Raw genomic sequence first — 17836 nt, 5'->3', positions numbered from 1 at the left:
AAGTTCTTGAGTTCGGAACAGAAGCCAGCAGCATTGCTGACGGCTTTGAAGATATAAGCGAAGAAGTTGAAGACAAGCCAATGAACCTACAGGCTTATGCTGTGCAAATTTACTGTCTTTTCCAAATCATGTTTTATGATTTACATCACGGCAAAAGGAAAACTCTGCTACACATGATGACTGCCCATGCAATCTATGACAAGTGCAAAAGTAGACAGCTAGTCACTTAAATGAATAGGATTGGTGTATCAACAAGTTATAATGACAGTACGGAGCAGAAACTTGTAAGAAGGTCATGCTGTGAAATCTTGTGAATCAGACAGCACACCACTTCAAAATCACTTTACCACTAAAGGATTTACAGTTACTGCTCTTGATAATTTTTATGTTTACTGCATTTTTCTTTGTCTGGAACATCTATCACACATGATATTGCCATGGTGTTTTTTCAATACTGTACAAATAAAGCAGCTGCTGGAAAACAAACTGTGTCAGCTGTAGGCATAAACAATTGAAGCTGTAAACTGTTAACCCAACTTCCTTGCCAACGTTTGCAAAATCACTACAAGCCATCAACGCGTCTGCCAGAAAGATTCAAAGTGGCTGACGACATGGATCTTCTTCTACCTGATGCTGCAGCCCACAGAGCTGATTTAACTGTATTTATCATTTTGCCTATTCGGTGCGGACTGAAGGATGAGGAAAAGCCAGTTCCTCCTTAGCTGGAATTAATGCTTTGATGTCACATTATACTGTCCCACTGAAGAAGGTTGGGTTTTTACAAGTAATACCATCTCCAGTCACAAACTATGCAACAGTATACACAGCTCTAAAAAACAAAATCCAAAATGTCCATACTCAGCTTGAACACATCAGCTTATCCTGCCAATTTTCTGCGATGAAGGTGTTTTCCGTACTGTAGCTCATATTTTTAGGAGCAATCCAGTAGAATTTGATATCCAATGATGGGCTTTTTCCACATGACTAAAGTTGTGTTGCAGTGTACAGGAAGTTATCTCGGTGAATGTGGCATAGACGAGGCAGTTATTGAGGCTGAAATCTTTGGAAACAAAACTGTCCCGTCAGTATTAAGCAGAAATCATTATGTTCATTCGTTACAAGGTATGCTCATCATATCTGAGGCTAAACAAACATTGCGTTGGAATGCTTTCTGGAACAAGAGTGACAAATTAGGTTTTTCATATCTTATCTCAGCAGTGAACAAGGCACAGGGTGCACTTCATTCAAAAGACAATGCAAAGCAAGGCAATGTTCAATACTCTCAGTTCAAAATCAGAAAACATGAAAACCAAGTTCATAGAGTTTGTCAAAGAATGTGAATAAAAACCAGAACTTTGCAAGTACTGGGGAAATGTTTTACACATGATAGCTCTAGTGAAAAACTTGGTACATGCTGATCAGGAACGTGATTGAGAGCTGCATGTGAAGACTGTGGAGTCACTGATTACTGTGTTTCTTAAACTATCTGAGATATGAATCCTGGTATTTGGAAAGAGTGAAGAAGCTAGAGGTGAAAAAAACATAATTCTACAGAAAATTAATCCAAAGACTTTTTGTGGTGAAAGACAGAGACGGAAGAGTAAATGCAGTGGCTCCAGATATGAAACTGGAACAGACGATCCAACGATCACAGAAAAGTTCCAATGGAGTTGTTAGTTAGACATGTGAAAGTGAATATGTTGCTCAATGGCAGCTAGTTTACCATGAATTGCTTTCTATTTGCAATATTTTCAAAGAGATGACAGATTCAAAATGAATGGACCATTGTGAAACTGTTCCTCACCACGGACTGGTGGGAAAGAGAGGGGAACGTTGTGATAAACATGTTGACAGCCTTCTTCGTTTCATGCAGCATTAAGGACACCCCTTTGAAATGACTGAGTCTGTGCGACTGCACAACTTTGTGACCAAACAATATGTGGATAACTATATAAAGACCCATCTACTAGATATTCTGGAACGTGGATCGAAACTGTAAGCAGAACTGAAGCAGGAGAGATTTGTATTGAAAGAGAATAAGCTATTTGACAACATCGCTAAGGCTAAACTTCCATGCTTTAATTGCCATAGTAAGAAGTTCGTCCATCCAGCCACTACAAAACAGGGTACAAAAAACAACTTTCGCAAGCAGATAGAGAAATGGATGTATCCAAAGAAAGGGGTCAATTTATAAAGGGCATTCTGTCGCATGATCTTCTTCCAACAAACGCATTATTTGATGGAGATGCTGCAACCAAACCAGTGAAGCACAAACTCGTACAAGAGTTTGAAAAAAATCTTTCATCTGAAGAAGGTTTCCTGATTGAAAACTGATGTTGTTGTGGACTATATGTCACAATTGCGAATGGCCAATATTTCATTCTTGCAAAACTTCAGAGAGGTTGTTCAGACTGTTGTACAGATATCAAAGTCATTGTGCACCTTGCAAGAACTGCACATTGTCTTTGACAGTCAACTTGAACTAGCCGTCAAAGAAAGTGAGAGAATCAGATAAATGTCTACAAATGAAACAATTGACCTTGCCTGCATCAAAAATTCAACACCTATACCTGCGCAACCTAATAAATTCTAGTCATCAACATCGAACAAGATGAAGTTGAAGATATTAACTCACCAAAACATTGCTGACGCTTCATTGAACACTGAATTTCCAATTATTGCAAGTGGAATGATTGTCAATGAGGAGTTGGTGCCTGCATAGATATATTCAAACAGGCCATATTGTTTAAGAACTTAACAGCAAATTGGAGGAAGCTGACCTTTGTGTTGTGCCAGATGTTGAGTGGGCTGTTCAAAATGGTTCCAATCAAGTCATTGTGCCGTCAAGTGACACAGATGTTATTATTGTGCTACTTAGTTTTGTTGCAATGTTCATAAGTCAAGGATTGTCAGAGTTATAGATACATTATTGAGCAGGTGAGAAAAGACACTTAATGCTGCTTCATATTCTGTACAAGAAACTTGACCCAGAGATACCCAGTGTTCTTATCAAGGCCCATACTCTTAAGGGTGATGACACTATGAGCAAAATTGGAAGAAAGCTTGAAGTTTTAACTGCTGAACCTGTGAAGTTTCTAAAAGGATTTGCTGAGACAGAAAAAGAATGTGACTTTAAAGATGTAGAAAATTACCTAGTGCGCGTGTGGAAAATGATTTTGGAGTGTCACACATTTGACGATCTTCAGTACAGTGAGTTCAAGAGATCAGTCCTGACAAGTGACCTTCTACCAATGTCCTATTCTGTGTGTGGACACATTAAAAGAGCATTCTACTTGATAACAAGATGTGTAAATATTTTGAATCATGCATATGTAGAGAAAGATATGTGTGAATTTTGTTGGGAAGATATTGATGAGGTATTAAAACATACGAAATTTCCAAAGCCTCTATCCACAGAACTTACGTGTACATGTACTTGGAAAACCTGTGCTACAAAATATGTCCCTGTCGATATGCTCTTCTAAAATGTTCATCAACATTCTGCAAACATACCACGAGCGATTGCCGAAACAAATAAGTAAAGTGAACTATGAAGATGTGTGTAAACAGGAGTGACACGCATTTTTTATTTTCATTTTCAGATAATAAACATTGTTTGGTGTTGTATTAAAAGGATTAAAAGGCATTATTGTCTGTTTCATTTCTGTACATGTATCTTCTTCCTCTTTTATAGCCTCAGTTTTGGAAAATGGCAGAAGGGTTGCTTTGAGGAGTTATTTTCTGTCTCTATAAGACTACTTGAACCCCAAAACCTATGTTTTGACACCAAAATGAGGTATATAGGTCTCATGGGACCTGAAATATTACCTCATCACTGCAACAGGTCCGCCACTTTTTAAAATGGCTTCCAGGAAAATTCAGTCCGGATCAGCAATGTCTACCCAAGCTAAATTACTTCTCTAATGATCCAAAAACACAAATCAAAAATGAAAATCTCTGGGCAACAATTGGTTTACTGAGGTATATCAGGAGGCCGGGATTAGGGTCCTGTCACACAAAATGTTCACCTTGCTCCACGTGATATCATTAGCACTATGAGTTCATTTCCATAGGAGGTTTGGCTTTCTTAACTAGCATTGAATAGGAATTCGTTTTTGTAGCAAGTTGGGCTTGTAGTAAGATGTGGAACGGTAGACTCATGCTTTTCACTTCAGCAGCATTTCTTGTTGCAGTGTCAGTCTGAGCCATACTGCAGAGAACGTTGGTGAGAAGAAACATCCCAGCTAGCACCTGCTTGTTTCCCCTACCAACTTTTAAAGAGAAATATTCTCAGAACGAGAACAGTGGTACCGCTTTATGCGTTTTATGACTAGTGCACCGAAAACCCCCCGGGGATAATTGCGAAATAACCACATCGTGCTCAGTGTGGTGGCAGTTCTGGGGCTGTAGGAGCTCAGTGACACTTCAGCTCCAGAGACCTATACTTGGGACAGATTTCCACGTGTTTGGGCTGCACCAAACCAATGGCCAAGCTGTCATGGGCTAAAGGCCACCCTTTTGTGAACTGAGTGGAAACCTGTGGGACCAGGTGACACCACACAGATTATGGTCACAAACACTACATCTGTCCATGCCCGCAATATACAGGTTCAGATCCAATCCTCAAATGGCAGGAGTCTGCATAGCATGTGGTTCTATGCCAGCAATGAGGCTAAATGTTCAGGTACAAGTAAGTATCATCTGTCCGTGATTCCTTTGCTACATGTTGCTGTCATTTTTATTGACATCCTGCTTATTTTCTTAAGAAAGTGAAGGGCTGCTGTTTCCAGTTTTCTGGGCTATAACACCGTGTTTTGCTGGCTTTATTAATTGAAATGTCTGACATTTTCTGCCTTTCAGGGAAAGGTTTTTACCTCGATAGAGCCAGAACATGATGTTAATGATGTCTGTCTTTATCCTAATTCAGGTATGTGATGAAATACTTATCTTAATTTGCTTTGCTGTAACTTTTAGTTTTTACACTTTGCCAATATAAACGTGCATTTTAGGGTCCGTTTTTCTCTATGAAAATGTGGGACATATGTTAGTTTTTCATTGAGTTGACTGAAACCAGTATAGTTCACAGTCGATCACCATCACTGTACCCAAATAAAACACATTCTTATATAAACTTCTTTATATGGAATAATAATAATTGGAACAGAACTATATCCATGTTATCTTGCACGAAAGATCTCATTTCCGATTTTCAGAAGTGGGACAACTATTGTAAATCGGCAGATGTGTTGCCTACTAAATGAGCCCCTGCCCGACCTCATTTAGAAATGGTAAAGCTGCCTGGTTTGCGACAGCAGAGCCTCAGAACATATTAGAAAATATATGGATTATGTTTGAATAAAACACCACCTAAAAGTTGAACCATTACAATGCAAGTGAGCTTGTTCTGCCTGTACTTCTCCATCTCATTTAAGACATTTGTATAGATGAACTTTTACCAATAGATGTTTTGAGGGAGCAGATCCTCACCTAAATACACTTATTTTTACAAAATGCATAATTTGTAGGCTATTTGGCGAGTGGAGTGGCATCTGACAGATTAGCTCAGCATGGAGTTTTGGATTTTATTCGTTACATAGATGATCTACAGAATGAAATCTGACACATCACCTCTATAGTAAATTGTGCGGGCCAGACCCTGTGCATCAGAGCCAATACTGCATCAGGACAATAGATTCCCTGGGAAAGTCTTTGCTTAAATATAAGGTAATCACATTGGGATTAACCTTTAATTGCGAAATTCATTTTTTTGTGAATATTTGCAAATCAATAAACTTTACACTTGTTCATGCTCCTACCAACTATACAAAACAAGTAAAGTAATCCTTGAGGTTAAATAAAATGTCCAAGCTTCTTTTAGGTAAGCTTTTACAGATTTGTTTAAACATTTCCATATTATAATTTCTTTAATAAAATCTCCCTTGGAATTGTTTATTTGACTTTATGGGAATTTCTGCAACTTTACAATGTTTGGTAATTATAGAGCTGGGACTAAGATCTATAATTACCAAAAATTGGAAATGGTGGCAGAAGTTGCTTTCTTATGGATACATCTTCTCATAGATTCTGTGTCTTTGGATCTTCTCTTGATGTCAGACTGGATCAAGAAACATTTTCTACATAGCAATAGTTCCCCTGCGAAGCAAAGTTGTGCCACTGCAACTCCAGCTATGCAGGTGCACTTTGTTACCCTGGTTATGATGCAGATGATCCATATAGTTACTATTTGCATTTCTCAAGTCAGTTGCTATTTTCTGTCTTCTACAGATATGAGAATAAGTACCTCCTTCCATTTTTGTAACTATTTTTCAACTTTGTCCGTTTTTAACTGGTCCTCTCCCCAAAAATCTGCACATGTTCAATGAGTTATGTCTCCCTTGAAAACTTTGGAGTTTGAGCACTTGCACTTTACATTATGTAAACTGTGTGTGTATATATGTGTCAGCTTACATGTGGTGTTTATCGCCTCTGCACAGTGCTGCTTCCTATGAGAAGTGTTCCAGAATGTACAGAAAATCCAGAGTTATTTTAAGTCCTATTATGTTGGGATGTTGGATTAAACTCTTGCTTATCAACATAAAGATGTGCGAGTTGTCAATTAAAGTCTCCTTGTCACAAGAAGAAGTGAGATTTTCCTCATCTAGGTGCCACTTGCCGTCCAGCAGAGGGCAGAGGAGTTGTCCACACAACACTGTCTCCTGAGGATGTGGGACTTCCTTAAAATGTACTATTCTGAAAAAACAACCTCCTGTTCAATTTACATTTTCTTTGCAGTTTCCTCTCAGGTAGTGATATTCCTTAAACCAATGCTAGGTATTTTAGAAGGTACATCAGTCATCTGATAAGCCCACTGAAGCTCCTCTAGTGGAGTCATCTGCTCCATTCTGGCCCTGAGCCCACAACTTGTGCTTCTATGTTGTTGTAACTTCATTCTGCGGCAACAACACTGTAAGTGCCATAGACCAATTAAAAGCTCATTGAGATTGCACCAATAGAGTAGGCCTTGTCAGGAGTGATGCCAGGATTAATCCTGTCTGGGTTAGCTACAGGGCCAGGACAGTCAGATGGAGTGGCTTTTCAGGTATCGTTTCCAAAACATCCTTGGTAGATGCTGTTTTGAGGACGGCCAACAAGCGAGTGGCTGCAGAACATGTACAATTGCCTCAAATATTGTGCCAGTGTTGAGCCTCTTTTAAGCTCATATTCAGGTGAGTCGCAGTATCAGAAAGGTGACAATGATGATAGCGAAATAGACAACTTGTTATCTTGTGTGGACTCTGATGCCTGTCTCTGTCTGGGCAGAATGCCAGTAAGTGAGTTGACTGATATTATTTTGAGCATTCTCATGACTAAAAAAGGTTTGAGCAGCTACTTGTTATTAATATATTTGGAGCTGGGCATCATAATGATGTGGGTCTATCTGGATGTTATCCAGAGCGCACATCCGCACTTTAATATCAGAGTGAGAAAAGGCATTGGAATAAGTAAGTGTAGGTATTCTCAAGAGCTAGGCCATTCTCTGAGCAAGTTTGGTCTCTAGCAAGTGTTGAGGGAATCTCAGCATTAGCAGGAGGTAAGACACCTGCTCCTGGGTACTAGAAAGAGCAGAAACAACTAAATAGAGCCATTACTATAAAACACAAACATTTACTTTAGTTCTAGCATCTGGACACTAGACATCTTATGGATTCCATTAGTAACAGGAAATAAGTTTTAGGCGGTAAAATGTTCTCCCAGTGTTTTAGTGATCCACTTCCATCATCCATCTATACAGGAAGTGATATCATTGGATATCCCATCATCCATCTGCACAGAAAGTGACATCACTAGATTTCCCATCATCCATTTGCTGGAAAGTGACATCACTCCTGCCCTCCCCCCCCCTCCAAGGACATACTTGATGGGGGCTGCCGCACAGATGTGCAGTGGACGTGCTGAAGTCAAGCCGTCTGTGCCAGGACCATGCCCAGCACCATGAACCTTGGCCCTTCCCCTTCCTGACTCTACACCACTGTGATCCCCCTCCCATTGCCCTTAACCCTGGCTGCTGCTCCCAGGGCTGCTAGGTCACTGCATCACACAACGAAGAGGGGGCGTTCCTGCTGCACTTCTTGTAAGTTTTCATGCAGGCACTCATATTCAATAGTCACAACATCTGCACTATTAGCATCCGGCATCTCACTCTCCCAAACTCACACAGTCCTGTAACCACCCAGACAACAATCCACAGTCACACGTCTGTTTCTCAATACCTTCTCATGCACCAGACATGCCACAGAGATCTGGGACCTGCTGCACAACAGCGCCCAACCTACTTTTCCTCTAGGAAACCTGACTGAACCCCGCATCGACACCTGACATCGCCACAGCTACCCCCGCCAATGCTCCCAGCTACAAGATTGCCATGCAAGACATACTTCACAAACTCAGCGGCAGAATGGCTATCATCCACAAAAATGCCATCAGCTGCACCACCTTCACGGACACAACATCCTCCGACATGGAACATCTGTTGTTCAGGCTCTCGCACTACGTGGCGCTCTCATCTACAGACCACTGGGACTGTGCACCAACTTCACCAACACCATCATGGACTTCGTGGCACCGCTCATCCTCAACACTAGCATTTGTATCCCACTCGGAGACCTGAACTTCCACCTGGAAGACCACGCTAGCCCCAACTCAAACTCACTCTTTAAAGACCTTGATAGTCTAGGCTTCACTCAACAAATAAAGGGACCCACCAACGTTGCCAGGTACCTCTTGGACCTTATTTTCACTTTTCTTTGACATCTTAGTCCATGAGCCCACACCAGTCTTCTGGATAAACCATGTGCTCATCAAGCTAAGCATCCCCTTCTTGGTCCAACAGACACACACACACACACACACACACACACACACACACCCCATCAGTGGACAAACCCACTGAAACTGGTACAGCATCACTGATCAGGACTGGAACACTGCTTGCAACAGCCTGCCATCTCCCTGGCCACTTTCAAACGCAGCAATACCACAAGGTCTAAACCCTATGCCAGTAGATACATGAAGGAACTCAAACTGATGAAACGCCACTGCAAACAACTGGTGTGCAAATGGAGAATGAGTCTGAAGCCTGTTCAAATCCACCCTGAGTTGATACCACCAAATGATCCAGACCAATGAACATGCCAGTCTGTCAGACTGCATCAACGCCAGCACAGCAGAAGCAAACACATTTTCGCCATTGTGAAGGGTTTCACATTACCAGAAATTGCTGCCAGCTCGACCACCCCATCAAACTTCTGCAGAAGTCCCTCTCAATTCTTCAGCAATAAAATCAAGGCCAATTACAGCAACTTCAACCCACAACTGGAAACTGACAAACCTTACCAAACGCCTGCAGATCTTATCCGAAGAACCTATGCTAACTATATGGCTTGTTGTCACCTCAGGAAAAACCACAGTCCACTCAGGGGTCCCATTGTACCCCTGCCCCCATCATGCCTACTCCCAAGGACTGCAGCTCAACAGTGCCATGCTCACACCCATGTTGAATGTCTCCACCTCTTCTGTAACCTTCTCAGGCGGTTAGAAACGTGCAACTGCCTTCCATTGCGGAAGAAACTCTGCAGACCCTTCAATGCTCACCAGCTACAGACAGACCTCCCTGCTACCATTCCTGGCCAAGGTCTTAGAGAAAATCATCAACAAATGCCTCACCGACTACCTCAAATTTCACCAACTCCTCAACACCATTCATTCTGATTTCAGACGCAACAAAAGAACAAAGGCTACCTTTGTTGCCACCATGGATGTCTGCATGTCTCTGGATAGAGGAGATATGATGGCCCTCATCCTTCTGGACCTTTCTGCAGCATTTGACACAGTATCCTACCCCAACCTTACCCAATGCCTACACGACATTGGAATCCAAGGACACATATGCCAAGATATATTCTCCTTCCTGACTGGAAGTACCCAGTCAGTCAGCCTAGCATCATACACCTGGGGCTCGTATGACTTAATTTGCGGAGTTCACTAAAGATCCTCCTCAATGCGTTTATGATCCCGCTAGCCAACATAATCCTGTATTGTGACATCAAAATCCTGCACTACGCTGCTGACATGCAACTTATTCTTTCCCTCAAGGACAACGCACCCAGAACCTGGATCAAGTTCACTGCCTGCATGACTTAATTCGGTGACTAGATGAAGACCTACTGTCTGAAGCTAAATATATACAAGACGGAAGTCATGAGCTTTGGGAAGATCGCTTCACCTGTGGCCAACAGAGTTAGGTTTGACACCCACCCCTAATATCCACATCAAGAACCTCGGTTTCATAATCCACAGCAACTCAACATGGCCACCCAAGTCAGTGCTGTCACCTTTTCATGCTTCCATACCCTGAAGATGCTGAGCAATAATTACAAATTGCTCCCAGTCAGCACCCTAAAAACTATCACTCACACCTGGACACAAGCGAGCTGGAACACACTAACACTGTCTATGCTGCGTCAACAAAAAGCTCACCAGAAGGCTGCAGAGCAGTCAGAACTTGGCAGCCAGAATTGCTCTCAACCTCCTATGCTGCACTCACATCGAACCCCACCTGAAGGAGTTCCACTGGCTCCCCATACACAAACGAGCACAATTCAAACTCCTCACCCACACTTTTATGGCACTACATATCACTGACCCAGCACACCTCAAAATCTCATCTGCTTTCACAAACCTTCCAGACACCTCTGGTCCTACAGACACTATTTGCACACATCCTGGGCATACGAACAACAAGATCCAGCAGTTGAGCCTTCTCCTACATCACTCATAAAACATGGAACAACCTTCTACTTAATACAAGAATCTCCTCACTTCTTGAATTCCACAAGAAACTAAAGTCCTGGCTTTTCGAGTAGTTCTACTAGGCCCTATGTTTGAGTAGACTCTAACCTGCTCAGCGCCAGGATATCCTCCTGGGTTATAGTGCACTCTACAAATCTAGACAACATGATAACACTTGTTTTTTTAATATCCTCTCACTGCAAGCTGGCGATCCACATTGTAAGAAAATGGAGAACATGACTACTCATTAGCAGAGCTCTGTCATAGGGCTGCTTTCTATTCTAATTTGGGCTTATTTCACTTACAGATCACTGCATCTCCAATGACACCTCTTCTAAGCACCATCGTTGTCTAGTTATTTTGCAGACATGAGTTATAAAGGGAGAATGCTACAGAACTTTGCCTCAATTTAATTATTTAAACTGAATGAAGGGACGGTTCACCTCTCCTGGATGCAGAATTTCTTGCTAGGGAGTTACTCCATGTAGTCGGCTTGGAGTAGTGAGGTACTGATTGAAATAGAACCTTAAAAAGGAGAGAAATCAATTTTCAAAGTGCCAGTTTGGACAGAGAAACATCGCTAAGAATTATACTTGCTGGAACATTCTCTTCCTAACCTAGAAGGCGTTCAACATGCTAGACTTGGGAGTACATGATTTAAGGTATATGTGATTTTTATCACATTGATGAAACTGGCACACACTTCCCCGATAGCCATTGTCAGAACTAATAAAATCTTCCTTGTCAGTCTGGATTTACCATGGTATTCTACCGAGCCGTCCCCTGTACCGTTTGTTCATTGCCTTAGCTACAGAATCATTGGACTGTGATTCCACAAATAAATTACATCAAAACAAGATCAATAATTGAGGAGCCCCACAGCTAATATTGCAGCATGCTGATGACATCTTTATCTGAAGAATCTGTCAGCAACGTGCTCAGATATCCTAGTGTTATTGAAGGGCTTAAGCATGCTCGGAGTCCTGAGAATTAATTGAAAGCAATGACATCTGTATCCGGTATTGGGTTGTGTAAAGCAGCAATTTGAGGGTGTCAAAAGAGCCATCTAGGATGAGTTTAGAGTCAGAGGAATTTTGTAATATGGATTTGACAGAGAAGCCACAGAATGATTGCCATTTGATTGGACTTCATGGGCAGATTCTTGCCTTGACGGATAGAATGTATTTCACTGTCTAAACTTCCCTGTCAGCAGTCCTTGACTGCTGTATGTCTTTCGGGTCAAGCTAATGCATATGCTAAACACTTTCTTTTTAGAATTGATAGGGCTATTTCCTTCTTCGTTTAAAAGATGAAATGGTCAGGATTGTTCTTGACAGTTTATTGCTTCCGCATTACAAGCTAGGTTTGAAAAGCCTCTCTGCGAGCATTATTACCAGACAGTTGTGCTGCAGCATGGAGTTGTCTTACTCGACTCCCCCTACTGGAGTCAGTTTCTAAGCTTCTACGATTGGTACTGGGAGACATGCAGATTATTTTCCTGCAATATCAACTAAGTTTCTGGCTACTGCTCCGACCATGAAAGCTGTGTGGACTGCTGAAGTGCCTAACAAACCTCTGCCCCTCTGATAGAGCAGTGCTTGCTGTAGTTAGGGATTCCCCACATTCAGAGCAGCAATCTCATTGCCTTTAGAGCAACCACTGGTATGGCGGTTGCTCTGAAAGCAGAAGAGTTTACCAAAGAGGCACCATGTCATTTTATTTTCCAAAAACAAAACTTTTGAAATCAGGAGTTTGTTTCTGAAAAACAAAAACTGTGACTGTGTAGCACATTTTGTGCCTTCACGTTGGGGTGGGGGTGGGAGGGGGGGATTGGAGGGTCCAGCCCAGGACCAGCATATCTTGCCCACTACCAAATGATCCGGTTTGTCAAATGTTTCCAATAGTTGAGCTCCAGCTCCGGAAACCCGGCACATTTCCCACCTGTAAATGAGGCACACATACTGGGAAATGCTGGACAGGTGGTCTGCCAAAATCTAAATGCCCTCACTAAATGTCCACTGCACATAAAAGCAGTTCTCATGGTGAGAAGCTATATGCAGTGCCACCACATGGACAGCATATAGTAATTGAAAATGATCAGCCAGCCACAGGAAGATTGCTGATTCATTACTTTTGACAGAACCACAACTTGTTATAGATATCTGCCAATGGGATTTCTGTAGTGTGAACTCATTGCTTTGGGTGCCTGAATTAGGTGTCTAAACTTCTCAAATGTTGGGGGAGAGGGAGCGGCACACACAACCTACTTACCTACACTCGCCTTTGGAACACGGGGCATGGTATGAGCGTAGCGCAGCAGATCACCTCTCTCTATTCTATATACTAAGTCTCACTAGTGTGTACCTCTGACAGTTGCACAAAAAGTGTATGCTAGGTGGGAAGTAGATCTAGATGCGCAGCCAAGTGCAGTGTTAACTGGAACATAAAGTGTGAACATGTTAGTCATTGCCTGGAACAACAGATTCAGATTTATTCAGCAAGAGAACTATCCCAACTCCACAAGCGATCCACAGAACGAATCCTGCTTGTAAAGTGCCCAAGATGTTTCAAAGTAGGTGTGAACTTCTGGTATGTGTGGTGGGAATTTGAAGCCTTCAAACAATTGGGGGACATGGTAGTGACACTAGGCAGTCTTCTTAAAATAGCATCTCGTGAAATAGTGCAGCCTGTGCCTGTTGGGGTTCTCATCAACCCAAAGGAACGCAGCAAGTTTGTGTTCTGCTAGTGCGCACACACTTGAGAGCCATGGAATGGAAGTACATATATGATGTTGTGGAGGATATTAGAGCTCTAGTGGGAAACCCAAAATTGTGTTTTAAAATTTTCATATTAGGTTAGGTGACATTTATCTGGTCCAGTGCTAATGGTTTGGGGTGAGACTGATTTCTTCTAAGGTGACTAGCATGATTGCATTTACTGTGCTTTTGTAACCTGCTGTAAATAAGCTGTCTTTCTCTGTGTTTGCTCGCCATCCCGGACGCTATGTCTCTATTACTATGAGTTGCTCAAGTATTGAGTTATTGGCTGTACCATACAGTTGTATTTGTATTTATATAGACTGCTATTATGTTGTATTTTTGTAAGGTAAAACAAACATCTGTATTTATTTAACTTTTTATATAAAATGAACCAATAGCAATAGCAGTGCGCTTTACAATTGTACATAAGCTTTTGTGCTATACATTCAGAAATATATAAATTATCCAGAAGACATACGTGGGAAACAAGAAGGCTCGGAGTCATCTTCAAATGCTGTTAAAAATGAATAGATGGCATACAAATAGAAATAATATTCTGTTTTTGTTGGAGCAACAACACACAGCTTGCACATGATCATAGACTATTTTCAAATTAACAGTTAAACATTTTACTTTACAACTTGTATTCAAACAGTCTCGAGATAAGTCAGTGGAGGACATGAACATTGGGTTTATGAACTCTTCATCAGTTTTGTAAGTTTTTTTTAAAGCAACAGTATAGGAAGTGCAGGTGATATATACATCTTGCCGTCAGCATACCTGAAACCCATCTCACTAGAGCGGGCCTTCTTGCGTAGTCCAGTTACAAATTCAAACTTCTGATAGCATTGATAAAAGTACTGCTCACAAATTTCCCTCTAAGGCTCATTCACAAGACTGAGAATGGGGGTGGGGTTAGAAGCAGGGTGCCCACAACTTAACAGTTATACACAGCTCTGGCTTACTATCCAAAAGGCACAAACATCAGTAGCACTAACTGCCCCCTGTCCTTTCAGTAAGATTAGAAATCCGATATCAAACTAAAGTCAACATGCGATCAATTACATTACCCAGAGCTGGTGTATCCTTTCCCATTTCTAGAATTCTTTTTGGAGCACAAAAACTCTCATTTTGCCTCAAGTTGCACAAATTGGAAAGTTTTGTCCTCCTCCTGGATTGTCACTCCTGCAGAGTACAGAAGAGAAGCGTCTACACTTAGACCACTCAGCTTGTTTTTATTGAGACTTGGAGGTGTCCGCATGAGTGACGTGATTAGATATGAATAAAATTGAGCTTTTAAATTATCTATCTATAGGTCTCTCTTCCCACCAGTGTTCATAACACTTGTTCTAGTGGCCGATGATTTACAAGGTTGGCAAGGATTGTCCCCTGTCCCTTTGTCCTGGGGACCTGTGGTATGAAATCACACAACTCTAAAGCATGGGATGCATTTCAGGATGCAAGCCAGACTAAATTAACTATAACTCGGCCCTCTATCATGCACACTCTTCTTATAAATGATGTAATTTCAGAAGCCATGAGTATTCCGAATGCTATGATTTAACTTGCTATATGTAATGTGATATGAAAAGGTATAAGCAATGCATGGTGAAAGCGTGAGTTGTAGTTGATTTAGTCTGGCTAGCAAGTTGACAGTGCTCTTTACAGAGGTGCCTGAATAGAAGTAAGATTTTGGTGGGGCGTAGATTATAACTTTAAGTTATATCTATAACTTTAGAATTTCTAAGGTTTGTGCAGTTTAGGTTGGTTTTATATGGAAATAGCACATTAAGTTTTCCTAACTGTAGTCTTAAATCTTTGTTTTTTTCATTGAGTTTTTTTTTTTTTTTAATTTGTTGCTAATCATATAGGGGCTCAATATAACATTGGCGGTAAATACCGCCTACTGTCGTGGTGACGGCCGCCAACATACCACCACGGCGGCTACCATCCGTCTGCCATATTATGAGCACTGTCTGACTTCCGCCACAATAAGGGCGTGTCTGCATGTCATTGTGATTGTGTGTGAGAATGTGTATGTGTGGAAGTATGCGTGTATGAATGCATGTATGCCAGTGTAAGTGAATGGGTTTATGCGTGGTGCGTGCGGAGGGGGTATGGGGTGAAGGGCGCTGTGACTGTAGTGGGGAAGGGGATGTGATGTGTGTGTGGCTGTGGGGAGCGTGGTCAATTGTGTGGTGTGTGCGTGTCTGCGGGTGTGTGCATGTGGGGGGTTAGTTTGTGTATCGGAGGGGGTGGGGGAATGAGTTTGGATGGAGTGGGGGTGGGAATGGTGTGAGGTGACTGTTGGAGAGATGGAGGGGCCACCTATCACCGGTAGGGCCTACCGCCATGGTTTTTGTGGCGTTGCTAACCCCACGAAAACCATGGTGGTAGGCCGGCTCATAATGCCATGGGCGGTACTATGTCGGCCGCTGGGCTGGAGATAGACATCTCCGGCCCGGTGGCTCATACCGCCATGGCAGTATGAGTGGCAAAGTGGCGGGTAGGCTGCAGCCAACCCGCCAATCTCATAATGTGGCGGTATGTTCCGCCAGCCTGTAGGCGGTAATACCACCACATTAACCCATAATGAGGCCCATAATATAGTTTATTATGGTGTTAATTCTTTTAAATTTTTGTTTTGGTACCACAGTACTTTTGAGAAAAGGCAAAGATCAATATGATTGTCAGTGTCATCTGCGTAATTGTTTTGCTTTCAATAGCAGTTCCTTAACAGTACTGCTGTACCTCCATCAATTTTTTAAAATGATATTTACACCAAACAATTATTTTATTCAAACTATGGGTTCACGGTTTCATGGTTTGTTATGTTTGTTAATGGTATATATGTTAGCACTGTAGTGTAGGCTGTGTAGTACAGAGATACCCCGAGGTAATTTTGCTTTTCTGAAATAGCAATTCATTAGCTGAGAACTCTGTCAATTGTAGGAAACAGGAAGCGTATACTCCTTATCTCTATACAATTTGATATCTTCAAAGAAAAAGGTTGTGCTCTTTGAGGGAGGGAAAATCTTTTGTTTAAGAGCCACCTTGGAAGTTCTGAACAACTGCAATGGCTGAAGAAGATGATCCTGGGCTGTTGCAAGAGGAGGTAGAAGAGATGAGGTGGAAGAAGAAATTTAAAGAATCCATAGTATGAGAATCTTTTTCTTTGCCACTTGGTGGCAAAGAAAATAATTCCAAACTTGTTACATGCAGACAATGAAGCAAAGCTATTTCCCAAGGGAACAATAAACAGTACTCCTTTGGTACCACTGAGTGCAGGCAGTTCCTTCCACCAGGTTGACACATGCAGAAATCAGGCGTCAGAAGGAGGTAGGAAAGGCCGTAGCAGGAAGATCAGTAAAGGCCACTTCTTTGGTTACTGTAACAGCTTTGACTGCTTCTGGTTCATAAGCACCTCCCAATACAAAGTTATATCTCCTGTTCTTAGGTTGATAATTAAGCATCCAGGTAGTGAAAGATTGGATTTTAACAAAAAATCCAGGGGAAAAACCTTTGTATTGGTTTGGCTGAACTCCATCCCCTATGCCTTTCTAAAAGGAGTCACTCTAAATTGTTGATATCTTCTGCACCTCTAGCAACACCTGGTGCCTCTGTCCCTTCTAGCAGTACCTGCTCCTGTTGCCACTGTACCAATACATCTTTGAGGTAGAATTTCAATATAGTATAGTAATTTGGCAGCACAGCAACATACTGCCTCCTCTGCCATACTGTCATTGTTGCGGGAAAAAGAGATATGACCGTCTATCATGAACTTGTTATGGCTCACCACTGTCCTCCCCAACAGCCTTAGTATTGCCTTTGTTGTCCTCCTGTTTCCAGACTTTTGTGTTGTTGATCGTGTTGACCTTGTTAAAAAAAAAATATATATATTTCCAGAAAAAATCAACAAAAAAAAAGAAGAGGGAAAAAATTGTATTTTCAGAACATACCAAATGTCTCAAAAAATAAAAATAAAAAGCTTCTAACAATATTAACCATACTGTTTCAGGTGTCAAAAATATGAAATTGTAATTAATATAAAAATAAATGTAAGTGTGAGCTAAGTTGAATATGTGCCTTATAGGGACTTCTATTAGATCACAAGTTAATAAAAGACTACTACAGTGGCATCTGAATGTATTATAAACATAACACATTCAGTCCATCATTGTTTTCCTTGCTATGTGTTTTCAGACAATACTACCATTTCTATTACAGTA

The 17836-nt window shown here is 41.5% G+C and overlaps 1 protein-coding gene across 1 annotated transcript in view; it reads left to right on the top strand.

Annotated features, from left to right (window-relative positions):
* Window positions 1-17836, top strand: part of NOL10 (nucleolar protein 10) — a 644646-nt gene that overhangs the window by 238048 nt on the left and 388762 nt on the right. Inside the window, exon 12 of the mRNA XM_069235931.1 lies at window positions 4861-4927. Coding sequence (XP_069092032.1) covers window positions 4861-4927 — 67 coding nt within the window. The remainder of the gene's footprint in view (window positions 1-4860; window positions 4928-17836) is intronic.

The sequence above is a fragment of the Pleurodeles waltl genome, chromosome 5 (genome assembly GCF_031143425.1).
Source record: "Pleurodeles waltl isolate 20211129_DDA chromosome 5, aPleWal1.hap1.20221129, whole genome shotgun sequence".
Lineage (NCBI taxonomy): Eukaryota > Metazoa > Chordata > Amphibia > Caudata > Salamandridae > Pleurodeles > Pleurodeles waltl.
This window is presented reverse-complemented; position numbering and strand designations above follow the sequence as displayed.